The sequence below is a fragment of the Bicyclus anynana genome, chromosome 10 (genome assembly GCF_947172395.1).
Source record: "Bicyclus anynana chromosome 10, ilBicAnyn1.1, whole genome shotgun sequence".
In the NCBI taxonomy this organism is placed as follows: Eukaryota; Metazoa; Arthropoda; class Insecta; order Lepidoptera; family Nymphalidae; genus Bicyclus; species Bicyclus anynana.
The window spans coordinates 11,590,898-11,607,681 of record NC_069092.1 but is presented as its reverse complement, the minus strand read 5'-3'; the positions used below and the strand labels follow the sequence as shown (position 1 = coordinate 11,607,681).

The following is a 16,784-nucleotide window of genomic DNA, read 5'->3' as shown; positions in this document are numbered from 1 at the left end:
TTCCTGCCAACTTATCGCTACCCCTCTCTAAATCCCTACTCTTTACGAAACAAGTCGCGTCACGTAGCGTCGGCACGAGCCAAAACGAGATCGAGCGACGTCATATCTGTCCCAGACTATTTCCAACAATATTTATACTCCTAAAATTTCAGAATCTTTCATATGGTTGGTGACGCGAAGACGGTTATGGACATGCCATGTCACCTGCAAGCAATTTGTAAATTATATTTATGTATGTTTTTTTATAAGAGCAACTGTTGCGCTCTTTTCAGCAGAACCTGCCTGCCGAATTATTTGTAAAGGCTCTACCATCGGGGTAGAGCCTTTACAAATAATTAAACTTGTCGTTTTAAAACTGCTTGTAAACTACGCCTACTTGTAATTAATAAATTTTGATTTTGAGTAAGATAAATTATGAATGTAGCAAACTATGGAGGTGTGGCCATATTCCACCAGACTTAGAATAAGGATTTTAATCTGAACTTCCAGACATGGGTGCGTCCGATAACAAAAAATATGCTTCCTAAAAATACATGAGAAAAATACCTTTGGTAGTTTTTAAAATAGAACAAAAATAATTAGTTTTTTTTTGAGAATAAATTGTTGAATATAGAGTGCTAAATTTTAAAAGTTGTGGCGACAATTTTCACAGTCCTCACGATCTTACGAGAACACGCTGGGAATTACTTCATATATTGTCGCGGTTGGTGTCGCAATTCAGAAACACTTTGCACCGGTGCCGAAATATTGCTTTCATCTAGATGAAAACTATACTTACCTAAAGGTTCTATTTTATGTTACTCTGTATAAAAATTTGAAGATGCCAGATACTTGTAAACTTGTTCCAAGTTGTTTTTATTTTAGGTGGGCTACAGAAATTAACGTTTGTTGCCCAAAATATAACAAGAGAAAATATAATAATAAAGATCACTTTGCATATGGCGACATGATCTTGTGGAGTATATGTGTCCTATATGGCACCAAAAGACGAATCCGACGAATAATGGAAGGATTAGGGAGAGGTCTTTGCCTGGAAATGAGATGGGGTGGGATTATAAAATAAAATACTCAAACAAATAAATAAATGACTAGGCTAATTAAAAATAAGTAACATAAAATGGTAAAGAAGGTGCAGTATTTTTATTGTTCCAAATTAAACACACATTCCTATTGATGAGATAAACAACCCTTTCAACCCTTGATAGATTTTTAAAAATTCTTGTATCACATTACATTTTGCATTTTTTTAATGATTTATGGTAACTTTTCATAACTGTAACTCTAAAAATTGAGGAATATCCATACAAACTTTCAACCCTTATTTCACCCCTTTCTAATTTTATTTTCGATATAAAAAGTATCTTTTAATTTAATATATTAGCGGTAGATTTTCCTTAATAAATAAATAAATATGCCGTCTAAATATAATAGCACCATTCAAAATGGTAAAGAGGCTGGACGCCACTCACATTAGAGTCTGTGCATGATACACCCCAGTTTCCGGGTCGGAAGTCGCCGTGTACGCTCGTCGTTTTGTGCCGTCATAACCTATAAATGTGCGAAAAAAATTGCCTTCAATCATTCTATGATATTAAACTTACTATAAGAAAAAAGTCCTGGCTACGAAACAAAAGAGAGTGGTCTGGCATAAAGACAGTCGAAGAACTTTTCCACCTAGCCATGGACAAGGAAAAGTTTAGAAAGCTGACCGCCGACCTTTAGTAATGGAGAGGCACTTTAAGATGAAGATACTATTATAATATTTCTTCTTACCTGAGCTTGTTTTCCAAACCGGTGCTAGTCTTCAATACAAATAAATAAAGATAAAATTGAAGTATCTGTCTCTGATAATAAGATCTTAATCAGACTCAAGACACGCTTTACCTGTGTGTTTTTCAAGTGCTTATTGTTAATTACACGTATAAAATACACACAAGCTTTTTTAAATTTTTCGTCTGTCTGTCTGTTTGTTTGGGCTTGTCTCAGAAACGGCTGAACCGATTTTAACGGCACTTTCACTGATCAATAGAGGAGGTTATTAAGCAACAAATAGGTTCTTATTATACATTTTTATCTCGAAAAAATCTATTGATTTCACGCTAACAAAGTTGAAGGCGTCCGCCATTTACAAATAATAGTCAAAGTAATACATACATAAAATATACATACATCATACATAAAATAAACGAATTTAAAAATTGATAATAATATATTTTTGGTATAATTATAATGATAAACTTTGAATCAATTATAATAATAATTTAAAAACGTTCGTAGGAATTAATAATTTTGTGTTATCGTTTGACGAAATAAAATTTCAAAGAATATAGAAAAATACAAATTCTGTTTCTAAGGTACCGTACAATGTACACGATTTTTTCTCTCAAAGGGATGCAAAGATTCAAAACTGATGGTACAGTCGCCGGGATGAGACGAGTCCCTAGTTAGTAACTAATTAAGAGAGTGCAGTTTTTTGGTAACTTTAATCCCGTTCCAATTAAAAATTTCTGGTTATGAACTTACAAGAAGTATTACAACATACCACCTATATATGTGGATTTGCTATAAAATATTTTTATCTCGGTTTAAAGATATTTATTTTTCCAAAAAAGAACGTACTGTTCACTTAACTTAGAGTTAACATATCGTAATTTTTGCAGACAACATGCATTATTGTAACAAAAATTTAACAACATTGTTTTTTTCAATATTTTGTCCAAGTTTGTGAGGATGTAGGGTTTAATCGATTTCTTGAATGCTTTTATGTTTTTCAACTCCTTAATGGAGTTCTTTTATGTTTTTCAACTCCTTAATGGAGGCAGATTGTTATATAACTGAGCATCCTCACATAATATGTTTATTTTTCCATAGGTTTTTGTCCGTGGTCGCCAAATATTGATTTTATATTTATTCCTGAGATTGAGTTTGTCCTATGCTTAAATGTTATGAAAAATGTAGTGTGTTGGTCATGATTTTTTTAATTATGAGACAGGTATTGTATGTGCATAGTTGCGTGATATTGAATAGTTTTGTTTTAGTGTAAAGATCTTTTGTGTGTGTCTTGATTAATTTGTTTTGTGTGTGTTGTAATTTGTTAAGATGTGTCTGTGCAGCAGTTCCCCAAATTATCTAAAATTATATATCATTGTAACGTAAGTACTTGTACATACTATTTTATGTATTCTGTGGTAAAAAGGTGTATAAACAAGCGTTCTACAAGATGTGTTGGTGTGTAAAACTGAAAGCATAATAAAGCAAAAGCATAGCATCATCAAAGCAAAATATTTTTTGAATTATCATCTGCCTTTAAGTGATTGTTAAATAAAGATTTTCTGATAAACGCTTCTTTATGTATTACTCTTAAATATGAGTAAATAATTTAAACGGGTTTCTGCTGAGAAGACGTTTTATTGTGATACGCATAAAAACGCGTTAGTGACTAACAATACATCTAAAGGAAAACCGTCTTCCGAGAATAGAAGAATTACACTACCTTTTATAGTGTTTTTTTTTTCTTTTTTTTATTCTTAACAAGTTAGCCCTTCACTACAATCTCATCTGTAAGTGATGATGCAATCTAAGATGGAAGTGGGCTAACTTGTTAGGAGGAGGATGAAAATCCACACTCCTTTCGGTTTCTACATGGCATCGTACCGGAACGCTAAATCTTTCGGCGGTACGTCTTTGCCGGTAGGTGGTAACTAGCCACGGCCAAAGCCTCCCACCAGCTAGACCTGGGCCAATATAGAAAATCTCAATCGGCCCAGCCGGGAATCGAACCCAGGACCTCCGTCTTGTAAATCCACCGCGCATACCACTGCGGCACAGAGGCCGTCGTCGGCGTTTTTCAGATAGCATAGGTATGGTGACAGCTTTACTCTTGAAAGTTTGCCGCGATTCACGATAATAGTACGTATTAAGGACGTCATGAGGCAACTGTCACCGAATCCATGCTATCTGAAAAACACTTTAATTTGTGATTATACTCATACCTTCAAGTCGTAATCGCGCTGTTACATGCTCAATATTCCTTTTTTTTTTTTTTTAATATTTACAAGTTAGCCCTTGACTACAATCTCACCTGATGGTAAGTGATGATGCAGTCTAAGATGGAAGCGGGCTAAAAAATTTTTTTTTTCCTTCAAAAACATTCCTTCGAAGAAGTTAAGAGCGCGCAGCGCGTCGGTACGATATGGATAAAATTCGAAGCGCAAACGAGACGCCGAATTATGACTTTTCACGAGAGTGAAAAGCACGGAGTGATTGATGCGCGACGCAAACTTTATGACGTGAGCGCCAAAACCATTTTTACCTAATTGCAAGTAAATAAAACAACATATCGAAAAAAAAAATGGCCATGTTCAAGATATATACCTAATTTTCTGTACAAAAAAAATATTCAAGAAAATAAGTTTGCTTTTCCTGAGATTGAAAGCAAAATGTGAGCAAAACATGTATTTTTTAAAAAAAATAAACTATCGAGAAAAGTTTTACAAATTGTGTATTTTGTATAGTCATAACGAAGCTAACACTTTGAAATATCATTTACCCAAATATCAGGCTCCTAACTTTTCCAGAATCTGAGATCCAGAACCATTTGTAACCACCAAATTACATATTGCACACTCTTAAGCTAATATTTTGATAAGGTGTGATACATTTCTGAGTAAACGGACACTACTTGTAATGAAAATCTATTTAGTTTTAACCTTCATTATACTTCACATACAAATAACGTTATCATTTGAAACGGTTTAGCGGAACACGCGCATTTGCGTCTTCTTTATTCTGCTATGGACGTGACAATTTTCGTATTAAAAAAAAAGATTAAACGATCATGTATTTAAACTGATACATAGTTGAAAAGGGTTCAGTGTTTTGTTATTTGTGCAACCTACATTAGTCTAAACGAAATGTCCAAATACTCTATTTTGTCTGTGGCCGCCATTTTGTGTTGCGTAAGACTTTTAATTATTGTAATCATTTCGCTTTAATTTCTGGCTTCATTCTTGCGATAAATTTAATGCTATTACATTTCCAAATTGAATGAAATGATGCACTGCATCCATTAAATTTCTCTAGCTTGATGGAAGTTGAACGATTAAATATGGCGCGTAATAAATTGAAGCATGAAAATTTTGAGGAATTCTTACACAAAATTACCCATTTAGTTAGGTTTTTGAGTTCGTCTTCATAGTGGAAATCCCTGGCCATTTAACGGGGCCAGTATATCGATCTAAATAATTATTGCCACTGTTTAAGTTTTATACTCTAGTCGCTCTCTAGAGATTTACAGTGACACCTTCAAAATTCGATGATTTATTCTTTAATAGTTTGAGTGTCACACTAATCTCATAGGTATAGATATTTTCGGTAGGATTTTTTCAGTATAGTGTCCAGTGTCGAGTGAATTTGAGTCTATGATATAGCCAGATTGTGATATATGACAACAATAACAGAACTTCTCAACTCGATGGATGGATCGTTTGGATTATATAAAATTACCTTAATCTTTCTTCAAAAGTTTCTATGTCTGTTTTTTATAGGGCATACGAGTAGACAAATTGCAAACATTGTAAATATCGATTCCTCAAATAATTTGATATATTATTATTAACAAACAAAGCATTTTAGTAAAATATTTTTATTATAATAACTGAATTTGTCGACTAAGTAACGCCTATCAATTCGGTATATGTATTTATTACCTTTAAATAAACTACTTATTTATAGTGGCAATGGGCGAGGCACGTAGTTCGAAGAGCCCATGGACGTTGGGGTCCCAAAATGTGGGTATGGCGACCCCGCACTAGAAAGTGCAGTGTTGGTCGACCAGGTGGACTGACGACATCAAGCCAGTGATGTTTGGAAGTCCCTACAAAAGGCCTATTTCCGAGCTTTTGCGGGAAAAGAAAACTTTTTTTTTTTTAATTCTTTGCAAGTTAGCCATTGACTACAATCTCACCTGATGGTAAGTGATGATGCAGTCTAAGACGGAAGCGGGCTAACTTGTTAGGAGGAGGATGAAAATCCACACCCCTTTCGGTTTCTATACGGCATCGTACCGGAACGCTAAATCGCTTGGCGGTACGTCTCTGCCGGTAGGCTGGAACTACTATCCTATCTATTAAGTTAGACTAAAGTAAACACATTGTAGCTTATTGTGAATGTTTCATCATGTTTCCAGGTTCAATGTTTACCATTTGAGGCGACACACAGTACCTCATCATCATCGAGCCAGCTTCACCTGGTGGTGAACAACTCTACCCAATCCACCAACTACCACCTCACGCCCGTGATGAGCAAACTGGAAAACATTGATGACGAGATCGATACCCAGCTCAAAGCGATACTGCCTTATCTCAACTTCTTTGTAAGTGTTTTTATATCCGCATACAACGATATTTTATCCTATAGATATGTTATATTAACCGTGTTAGCCCAGTGGATACGACATCTGCCTCCTATTCCGGAGGGTGTGGTTTCGAATCCGGTCCAGGGCATGCACCTCCAACTTTTCAGTTGTGTGCATTTTAAGAAATTAAATATCACGTGTCACAATCGGTGAAGGAAAACATCGTGAGGAAACCTGCATACCAGAGAATTATCTTAATTCTCTGCGTGTGATGTTATATGCCTGTAAAATTACCGCAAAAACCGTTACAACCGTGCCTTGGAGAGCACGTTAATCCATCGGTTCCGGTTATTATCATTATCATCTGGAAGTGGTCGTTAAACTAATTGAAATTATCAGCCCAAGCCCACTAATCCGCATTGGATCAGTATGGTGGGTTCAAGCTCCACATCCCCTCTCCTTAAGGCCCGTTTTTGTAGTAGGCCGTTATATATTTTTTTTATTTATTTACTACCAGTATTAGTTGCACACATAAGAAAAACAGTTGACAAGGAAACACTTATATCTACAAGAGATCTCAATGACTCTTAGCAGTGGGAGAGGTTTTAAACAAAAAAAACGTCTCAATAGATGGCGTTGAGTGTTTAATAAATCGCGCTTTTATATTATGCGGTGATTTCCATGCGGTTTTCACAGGTAGATAAAGCTGAGCTATTCGTTAACTGTCGCTTCCACAAAGTGAACGAAGCCACCGAACTCGTTTTTCGTAATAATGACGTTACAGTATTAAAATAAATATCTTTCTCCATCTATAGTATCATATTGGACAAAGATGGCGGTATAACGATATTAGATTAGGCCTCCCACACACGGGTTGCCGGCCACAACCACAAAACGCCGCTATCAACATATTTCCTGTAGTTTTCATACATTTTATACGGACTCGCCGCACACGGTTGACGCTACAATCATCGCTGATCCGCACCAGCCACTAAATGCCGACACAAAACGCCGCCACACGCCACTCGCGCGTTAATGATACTGCATGTATGGGTTAAAAAAGTAGCTGACCACAAGTATCGACCACCGGCCACAAGTGGCTGTCGCGTGCTTCAGTTACTTTTGTGGTCCCTTCTTGCTTCTTGTAGCGGCGTTTGTGGTTGTGTGTGGTTGTAGGGCGCCGTTGGATGCTGGCGGCTCGAGATCATCATGTTTGGAAGTCTGTCCAAGAGGCCGATGGACGTCGACTGCTGGATATACCAGCAGTGGACGTCCATCGGCTGATAATGACGATGATGATGAGACATACAAAGATAGACGAATTCGCGACTAACACCACAGAGTTGGGCATGCACCTCCAACTTTTCAGTTGTGTGCATTTTAAGAAATTAAATATCACGTGTCTCAACCGGTGAAGGAAAACATCGTGAGGAAACCTGCATACCAGAGAATTATCTTCATTGTCTGCGTCTGTGAAGTCTGCCAATCCGCATTGGGCCAGCGTGGTGGACTATTGGCCTAACCCCTCTCATTCTGAGAGGAGACTCGAGCTCAGCAGTGAGCCGAATATGGGTTGATGACGACCACAGAGTTGTAAAAACACTATTACAGAATGCATAATCTATAGACTCGTTTACAAAGTCACATAATTGATGAGTAACAAGGGACTAGGAGGTATTGTATTTAGATTGTGTTTCACTGTGGTTAAACATAGCAGTAGTAAAGTCTATTCAAAAAATTGCGGGCGTTTGCTAGTCGCATAATTTTCTCAATAAAGATATTATGTACAGAACGTTAGTTTTGTAATGTCAAATGGCAATGATAATAATTATGATATTTTCATTATACTTATAATGAACTGCGAAAAAAAAACGATTTTTATAAATATTGTGTGTGATGACACGTACCTACATAGTAAGTACAACCAACCCATATTTGGCTCACTGCTGAGCTCGAGTCTCCTCACAGTATGAGAGACGTTAGGCCAATAGTCCACCACGCTGGCCCAATGCGGATGCAGACTTTCCACACGCAGAGAATTAAGAAAATTCAGGTTTCCTCACGATGTTTATCCTTCACCGTTTGAGACACGTGATATATAAATTTCTTAAAATGCACACAACTGAAAAGTTGGAGGTGCATGCCCCGGATCGGATTCGAACCGACACCCTCCAAAATCGGAGGCAGAGGTAATATCCACTGGGCTATCACGGCTGTAAAATTATAATCAATCCAAGAGGCCGGAACCTAAATTGAACCGGAATCCAAGTTTTAAAGCAATTACAACTGTGCCAGAAGTAGTGATGATTCTTCCACAAAAACGTTGCCTCTTATCGGACTTGTACAAATGTTATAAGTAGGTACAATGAACTTTGATTTTGAAACATCCGTATCAGCTATGTCTATACTAAGGAGTTTGCTTGTTTGGATTAAGCACGTAGCACACTGATATCAGGAACTACTGGTTCGAATTAAAAAATATATGTTAGATATTAATTTATCGAGGGAGGTAATTAGGCTATACAACATCACGATATGCGCGCTATTCCTCAGAAATGAATGCTATTTTTCATTACCCAGTAAACCTGTTATCTACCAGAATAAAAAATATTCGGATTTATAAAAGTTGAGCGTCTCATCAAGATGAAGTTAACTTGTAAAAATGTTCCACGAATCAATTGTAAAAATGTTCCACGGATGATGGACTATAAATTCAGTTTTTATTAATATTCAGATATTGGTATTGAAGTCAACTTTCTTTTCTTAATATTTCAGTTTGATTCATTACTCGGTAGGCCGCCAACTGCGGAAGAGGAAGACTGTATCAATGACATGGTGATAGAGATGGTGCCAGATGAAACTGCAATGCCTCCAAAAACTGAATCTGAGAATAAATCGGATACAACCAAAGATGAGGAAAGTTCCGATAAGAACTCTGAAGATAAACCTGCTTCTGATACAGTAAATACCGAGGAGAAATCAGAAGATAATTCCAACGATAAACCAGAACCTAATGAAGAGTCAGCTACAAATGAACCCGACAAACAAAACCCAAAACCATAAAGCTTCGATGTACATCTAATTAATTAAAACAATATATTTGTGTCGTAAAATAAATTGGTCATCATAGATAGAGCAGTAAAATAGTAATTGTAATGTACTTATGAAATTAAATCATTCCACAAACTCTGTTTATTTTGTTTGTTCTAAGATGAACAACACCATCATCATTATTAATAATTAATGTGAACGAATCAATATGGATTGTCAATGATAATGAATCATTATCACTGACAAGCCATATTCAGCTCACTGAGCACGAGTCTCCTCTCATAAAGAGAGGGGTGAGCCTTAGTCCAGCACGCTGGACCAATGCGGATGGGCAGACTTCACTCACGCAGAGAATTGAGAAAATTCTTAGGTAGGTATGAAGATTTCCTCACGATGAGACGAATATCTTACCATTTCATGGATTCACCGTTTGTGATATTAACTCTCTTATAATGCACAAAATATTTGAAAAGTTGGAGATGCATGACCGCCGTCTTTTAATTCTAGGCTGACAGAAACATTATCTTGGCCGGACTCGAGCTTCAAACCTTGGACTTCATGATCCATAGCGAATCAAGCAACAATACCAACATGACAGTTGTAATGCAGTTAAAAATTTCGTAGCCTTTTGGATCTGTCTTTCCAAATCCATGTTTTATTATTTGTAGGCTCAGAATACAATTGTAGGTTATTTAGTTACTTAGGCTATCTATTGAACATTATTTTTTTTTAATCTTTCCTGTGCTTTGGTAAGTATGCACATTTTCATATTACATAATTTCTATCTACACAATAAATAATAGACTTCGTTTTGAATTATCTCTAGCCGAGGTCACAAAGCAACCTACCTACTACTTTTTTAATGAATATTGGATATGCTATTGCTTCGATATATTAGAATTGATTCGAAAAAACAGTATTGTGTACTCAATACACAAGTGGACGGATCCGAGTACGAATATTTAAAGTGAAGCAGTAAATAATACGTCCACAGAACGACAATCTGTTCCTTGGAAGGATCATTTAAAATGGACGTTAAATTTTATTGTTTAATACTTTGTGTTCTACTAGTCGTAGACAATGTAAGTGCGATTTGTAAATAGTTATTATGAAATCTGTGACAAATTTTGCTGACTGACTACTTAAAAGGAAGTTCTGTTTTCGAAGTAGGCCTTTGTGGTTTGTCGTTCAGCCATTGTTGAGCTATAAGCTATGTCTATGTGTAATCTAAGCCTTCATTCGCACGAGAGTTATTTCAACGGACGTTAAAAAAGCGCTCGATAAAAAGCGTCGTGTTAAAAAAAGGCTGTCGTGTGAACATGTACTTGGGAATGCATGTGTTGTATTTGAACGCGTTTCAACGCCCGTTTAAAAAACGCTCCTGAGAATGGGAGCTAAAAAATGCCAAATTATTTTTTAGAGACAAAGTTACGTTATTTTGCAATACCTTCTCTTATCTATCTTTCAATGAATGTAATAAATTTCGGTAGAAGACCTAATGAATATTTATTATAACAAGAAGTGAGGTTATCGCGGATTTTTATCTAAGTTATAAGAAATTATTATTTATCGCGTAAATACGTCATAGTAGTGAATGACCTCTTAAAATTATAAAATATATTAAATAAATGATAAAACATATTATTTATTCAACAAAATCTCAATATACCTATATGCGATAGGTCATATCATCATGAAATCTCAAAAACCAATTAACGTACAAAGATCACATTTAGCAGGGAGGTAGTTTACAGTTAGAAGATGTCCACTAAGAACGGATTTTGTAAGAGAGCCGGATTAACGAGGTCTAAGGGCGTAGGAAGACGCAGGCGTCCGCTAATTACATATTAACAAAACTACTAGCTTGTTTATAGTATCATCTTTAACAGCCATTTGAATGGCCCACTAAAGAAACTCTTCATATGAAAAGCGATGGAGCTTAGATTCACACTCCACGACGCTAGCCTAATGCGGCTTGGCGGGCAGGAGGACATGTTTTATTTTGTAACCGTCAATAGATCACATGTTAAGGTTAAGGACCGGTACCTTCAGCTTGACTTGCTCTCCGAGGCACAGGGATGTACCACCACAAACTTTCAACTCTGAAAACTTCTTATAAAAAGGAATCTCTCATTCATCATCTCATTTGAAATCTCTTTTTTTAACCCCCCACGCAAAAAGAGGGGTGTTATAAGTTTGACGTGTCTATCTGTCTCTGGCACCATAGCTACCGAATGGATGTAACAATTTCAAATTTGTATTATTTGTATTAAAGGTGGCGCGAGTGTTCTTAGACATGTTTGATGGAAATCGGTTGAGCCGTTTAAAAGTTGTGAGGGGTAAAAGTAGGGACGAATAACCTAATACAAATGCAATGCAAATATACTCTGGGGTCTCAATTGAGAGCGCACTGAAAGAGATTATTGATGACTTGATTGATAGTGTAATTACTAATGTCATAACATTCAGGTTTTTTTCAAAATTTTAAAATTTATTTAGATCTCAAAAGGGTTAAGTGACAATTTGATTTTTAATGTTTTCAGGCTGTATCAACACCGGCTACTCTCTTGATTGACTTTTTCAATCGTGCAAGAAACCCGTTACCCTTTGGTCAAGGCAATGGCAATGATAATAATGTCAACAATATGAATAATAATGGATATAACGGTAATGGTAGTAATGGAAATCCAAATAACGGCAATGGAAATAATGGTAACCTAAATAAAGGCAACGGAGGTAATAGCAATCCAAATAATGGCAATGGTAGTAATGGAAGTAATAGCAATCCAAATAAAGGCAGTGGAGGAAATGGAAATCCAAATAATGACAATGGAGGAAATGGCAATCCAAATTATGGTAAAAGTAATGTCAATCCAAATATTGGCAGTGGAGGAAATGGCAATCCAAATAATGGCAATGGCGAAAATGGCAATCCAAATAATAGCAATGGAAATAATGGCAATGGATTTCAGCAAAGACCACGTGGTCTCCTCGTCAGTGCAATTGAGGACAGATTTAATAGAATTTCAAAAGCGGTAATCTCACCTTATTAAAATTATATTTTATTAAATACATACTAATATTATAAAAGCTTGTAAGTTTGTAAGTGTATCCATCCTCGTTCACTCTGCTACAACTAAACCTACTTAAAATGAAGACATATAATTATATGCTGTACCTACTGACACAATATGCTTCGATTTATCCCAGAAATAATATTGTCTAAGATTCTCGCGCTAGTTAACTGAACTTCATGCAAACGGAGTTAGGGCATCCGTTAGTATTTTACAATAACCTCAGCTTTTGAATTAAAAATAACTAATTTTTGTATGTTTTATTTCAGATCAATGTTCTCGCGTTACCCTGAGATTGAGCAATGAATTTAATTGTACAGAATACGAATGAACGAATCTTCCATAATAAGATGATTCCATGTAATAAAAATTGATATTGAACTCAGCTAAATTTTTTTTACTATCCCACAGGAAATATTAAATATTAAATTACTCTTATTGAAATCCTATAAAGCTTATAAAATATTAAGACACACTAATATTATAAAGGCAAAAGTTTGTGTGTAAGTGTGTATGATTTTTTCCTCCTTTGCTCTGCGGCTACTGAAGCGATTTGGCTGAAATTTGGAATGGAAATAGATTTTTCATTTCTCATACTCGGAAAGTAGTGTTGTTTTAAACTGAGTATTGGGTGGAAAATGCTGCTTCCCTACACAGGGAGGGAATAACTCATACAAATTACTTCCCACCTAAGGGCCGGAATGAACTTTAAAAATAGAACTGCTGTCATTAGCTGTGAAGAGTTTTATGTTTTTTTTTTATTTGTCCCCAACTAAATTCGGGGACAGGCAAAGATCGTTGACCATACAACCTGTTCAGACGTCAATGAAGTTGTAGAGGAAAAAATTTATGTAAAAAGTAAAGTAATTATAAAAAAAATGCTACGGCCATGTGAGTTTCTAAACAGCCAGTGTAAATTTAGCGCAAACTTCTTAATCGGAATAAGCCGCAACAATAACGTGTTGAGTTCCCTAAATAAAATTTGAAAAGTCGACATAAATTGGCGGGATACTAATTTGTTACATAACAGTGACGAAGTTTAAAAAAAATAGATAATGATTAAAAAATATAATGACAATTTATTTTAAATATTATATATTATATATATAGTATTTAATATTAAAACAAATCTAAACTGAATTTTGTTTAAAGTTATTTCCGAACGACTATTTGCCGTCTCATTTCTTCTCGCGCTTTCTCTCTTTCTCTCTCCCCAAGATGGTGGATTAAACAAGACGTTTTATGGTGCACAGTGCTATCTAAAGGTTTATTTTAAAAACCATACAAATGTGAACCAGTAATTTTATATTGCAATAAGCAATATAGGTATTCCACCAAAGTGAATTCTATAACATTAGTGGTTCTTCGAGTAGGATGTAACGAGATTTTTACGTAAGTCATTCTCCTTAGAAAGAGCCGCCTAGCGGGGAATAGTCACAACGTCGGTAAAGCAGTCGTCCAATTTGACGACTGCTTTAACGACGTTCCAAGAGCGGGCCAAATAAATAGACAATAATTATAATTTCCTCGTAATCGAAATGAAATTTCCTCATAATCGAAATGAAAAGTAGAGTGTTTAACACGGGTAAAAGAATCAATTCCTACTCGGACTATAGCCGCACTCGCTACGCTCGTGCGTCTAAATACCTCGGGAATTGATTCTTTCCACCCTCGGTTAACAATCTACTATTACTTTGAATTAACACGTAGGCTTTTCAGCACGGAAAAATCCATGGTAACCGCGGGATTTGAGAAAAACTAAAATCCAAACGGACGCTATAGTTTGGAAAGTTTGTTGATGACGCTCCCATGCTATGCGGGCGACGGGGCGGGTAGGACTGCGCGGGTATGAAGTCGGTCGGGCATCGCTACCCCCTCCCGGCCCGCGCGGACCATCGGGAGTGTTACGAACGAACTGGCCTAGCTATAGTTATAAATAAACTGCGATGCATGTCAACGCCGCTATTTATCATAACAGTACAAGAGAAAGACTAATCACGATTCCTCTACAAAATACATCAAAGACCGATATTCGAACTATTTTCACAAAGCGCACAGCAAGAATCTAAACACTTGAAAGCAACTAACCCTCAACTCGAACAAATACCGATCTTCGTTTATTTTCGATCTACACGATCCGAACTGGTACTGCAATGTGGAGGTTTCTTTCACAAAAGGAAATTCTACACAATGCAAAGACTACAAATATATTTTTGGTATTTACAAAAATACTACTATTTGGTATTTAGGTACAATAAAACATTAACATATACAGTACAATCCCATTTTATTCCTTTCCCCAGCTTAGTAGGTAGATAACGAAGTTTTTCATCATTATGATTGACGGCTTCCGTGGCGCAGGTCTTAGGAGGTCCTAGGTTTGATCCCCGGCTGGGCCGATTGATGTTTTCATAATTAGTCCAGATTCAGCTGGCTGGGAGGCTTTGGCAGTGGCTAGTTATCACCCAACCGGCAAAGGTGTACCGCCATGCGATTAAGCGTTCCGGTACGATGTCATGTAGAAACCGAATCTTTCATCTTAAATTGCATCATAACTTACTATCAGGTGAGATTGTAGTCAAGGGCAAAAATAATAAATATACTCAGAGGTACAATTATCCGCCCACGTTAATTTACTCGCGTCATATTAAAGAGGGCGGAAAATTATGCCTTTGAGTATATTATTTATATACGTAGTCGTACAAAATAAAGAGAACCATAATATAAGAACCATGTTACCATAACCTCATAATTATATATTTCGTCATTTATTATATTTGACACTAGCAGATTCCCTGCAGTTTTACCCGCCTAGTTTCCATATTAATGGGTACACGTTGTAAAAATAATGTTATTCACTGCTAACATAGCTTTGCTTAAACAAAAGATTTTTTTAATCGGACCTGTAATTTAGAAGTTTATTTGCAACAAACTAAAAAGCAAATCTTTACCTCTTTGTAATATTAGTTTAGATTAAAATAAATATTTATTTCTCAAAGACCAGGATGTCTCTATTTAAGGCAGTCGCTAGCTACTATTGACAAATATCATTATGCACAAAGTAAACATATCTAAGAAGGTACATAAGGTAAAATTCTACATGGAGTCTCACTACACCGGTTAATGTTTTCCTTGAAAATACTTGCACGACATGGATTCGAAGTATATATTGATATTTTGTGTTTTTTTCATCAGTAACGTAAGTGAAATTTAATGATATAAACATTAATTTATAAATTGAAAATTTTGAAAGACCTCCGAAGGTCGTGAAATTTTAATTACACTCTCGACCAAGTTATCAATATTCTTTTTCAGTGCGCTTTCATTTGAGACCCCAATCGAGTATATTTGCAGACATTCGATTATTCTTCTTTAATTTCTCCCCCTACAACCTATATATACAGTATCTCATATATCCCAGCCCAGGTTCCGAAACCAGGACGTCATGATTAGAAACCACGTAGTCTAACCAATGGACCAACGAAGCAGTCGTTCAAGCAGGCTAGTTTATAGTTATACCTTGGGAACGTCTACTATCCATAAACTACCTCCCTGTCAAATTTCATCTTTTCAAGCAGTTTTCGATGTTTTGTGATGACCTTTCGTTTTTATTAAATAAAAAAATGCGTGCGTACAAAGTACACGTGTCAGAAGTGAAACTTCTTTGGCGAACTAATTTATAAATCTTGTTTATATTTATACAAATCTAAAACTTTAGATTTCTGAGACTAAGAGGAAGGGAAAAAGGAAGATAGGTTAGGAATTTAATTGTCATTAAAATATAAAAAGTGTTGAAAATTAATGTAAATTATAAATTTAATTTTTTCAATTTATCTCTTTAATATTCCTATAATATTCTTTATAATATCTGATTTACATTGCGCGATTTCTCTCTCTCGTTCAATCTTTCTCACTATAGCTCTCTCTCACCTCTCACTCCATAGCACTGTGCGTGATACGACGTTCGCTCTGTCTCACTTTCTCTCAATCTTTCTCACTTGCTTGCTCCCTACTCTCACTCCACGGCAAGTTGCTTCATGCTACGTTCGCCCTGTCTTACTCCCTCTCAATCGGTCCCGATCGCTCTCTCTCTCTTTTTTGACACTTCCGTTGCATACCGGCGTGACGTTACATCTGTAAAAATTTTACCCTCATACGCCTAAAGAAGTTTCACTTCAAAAAATAAATAATACATTGATCAGAGCTTGGAACATAACCCAGCACGTTTCAATTGCAAAGCAACAATTGAAATCCAACTTTATTCAGGTTAACGGATTTGTCAAACGAGACGCAACACAAGCACC

The 16,784-nt window shown here is 36.0% G+C and overlaps 3 protein-coding genes across 4 annotated transcripts in view; 2 read left to right on the top strand and 1 right to left on the bottom strand.

Moving 5' to 3' along the window:
- The window catches only part of LOC112046646 (suppressor of lurcher protein 1), a 412,265-nt gene that overhangs the window by 203,738 nt on the left and 191,743 nt on the right, over positions 1-16,784 (bottom strand). The gene's annotated exons all lie outside the window — the stretch shown is intronic.
- On the top strand, positions 4,781-9,540 carry LOC112046649 (uncharacterized). Its single transcript, XM_024083360.2, has 3 exons — positions 4,781-4,958; positions 6,188-6,373; positions 9,131-9,540. The coding sequence occupies exons 1-3, from the start codon at positions 4,914-4,916 to the stop codon at positions 9,416-9,418; spliced, it is 519 nt and encodes a 172-aa protein (XP_023939128.1). The 5' UTR covers positions 4,781-4,913; the 3' UTR covers positions 9,419-9,540.
- On the top strand, positions 10,364-13,023 carry LOC112046648 (N66 matrix protein-like). 2 transcript variants are annotated; one of them, XM_024083357.2, is made up of 3 exons: positions 10,364-10,488; positions 11,950-12,441; positions 12,750-13,023. In XM_024083357.2, the coding sequence occupies exons 1-3, from the start codon at positions 10,435-10,437 to the stop codon at positions 12,771-12,773; spliced, it is 570 nt and encodes a 189-aa protein (XP_023939125.1). In that variant the 5' UTR covers positions 10,364-10,434; the 3' UTR covers positions 12,774-13,023. The 2 variants fall into 2 exon arrangements, with proteins under 2 accessions (XP_023939125.1, XP_052739793.1); XM_052883833.1 differs by having other exon boundaries at positions 11,950-12,500.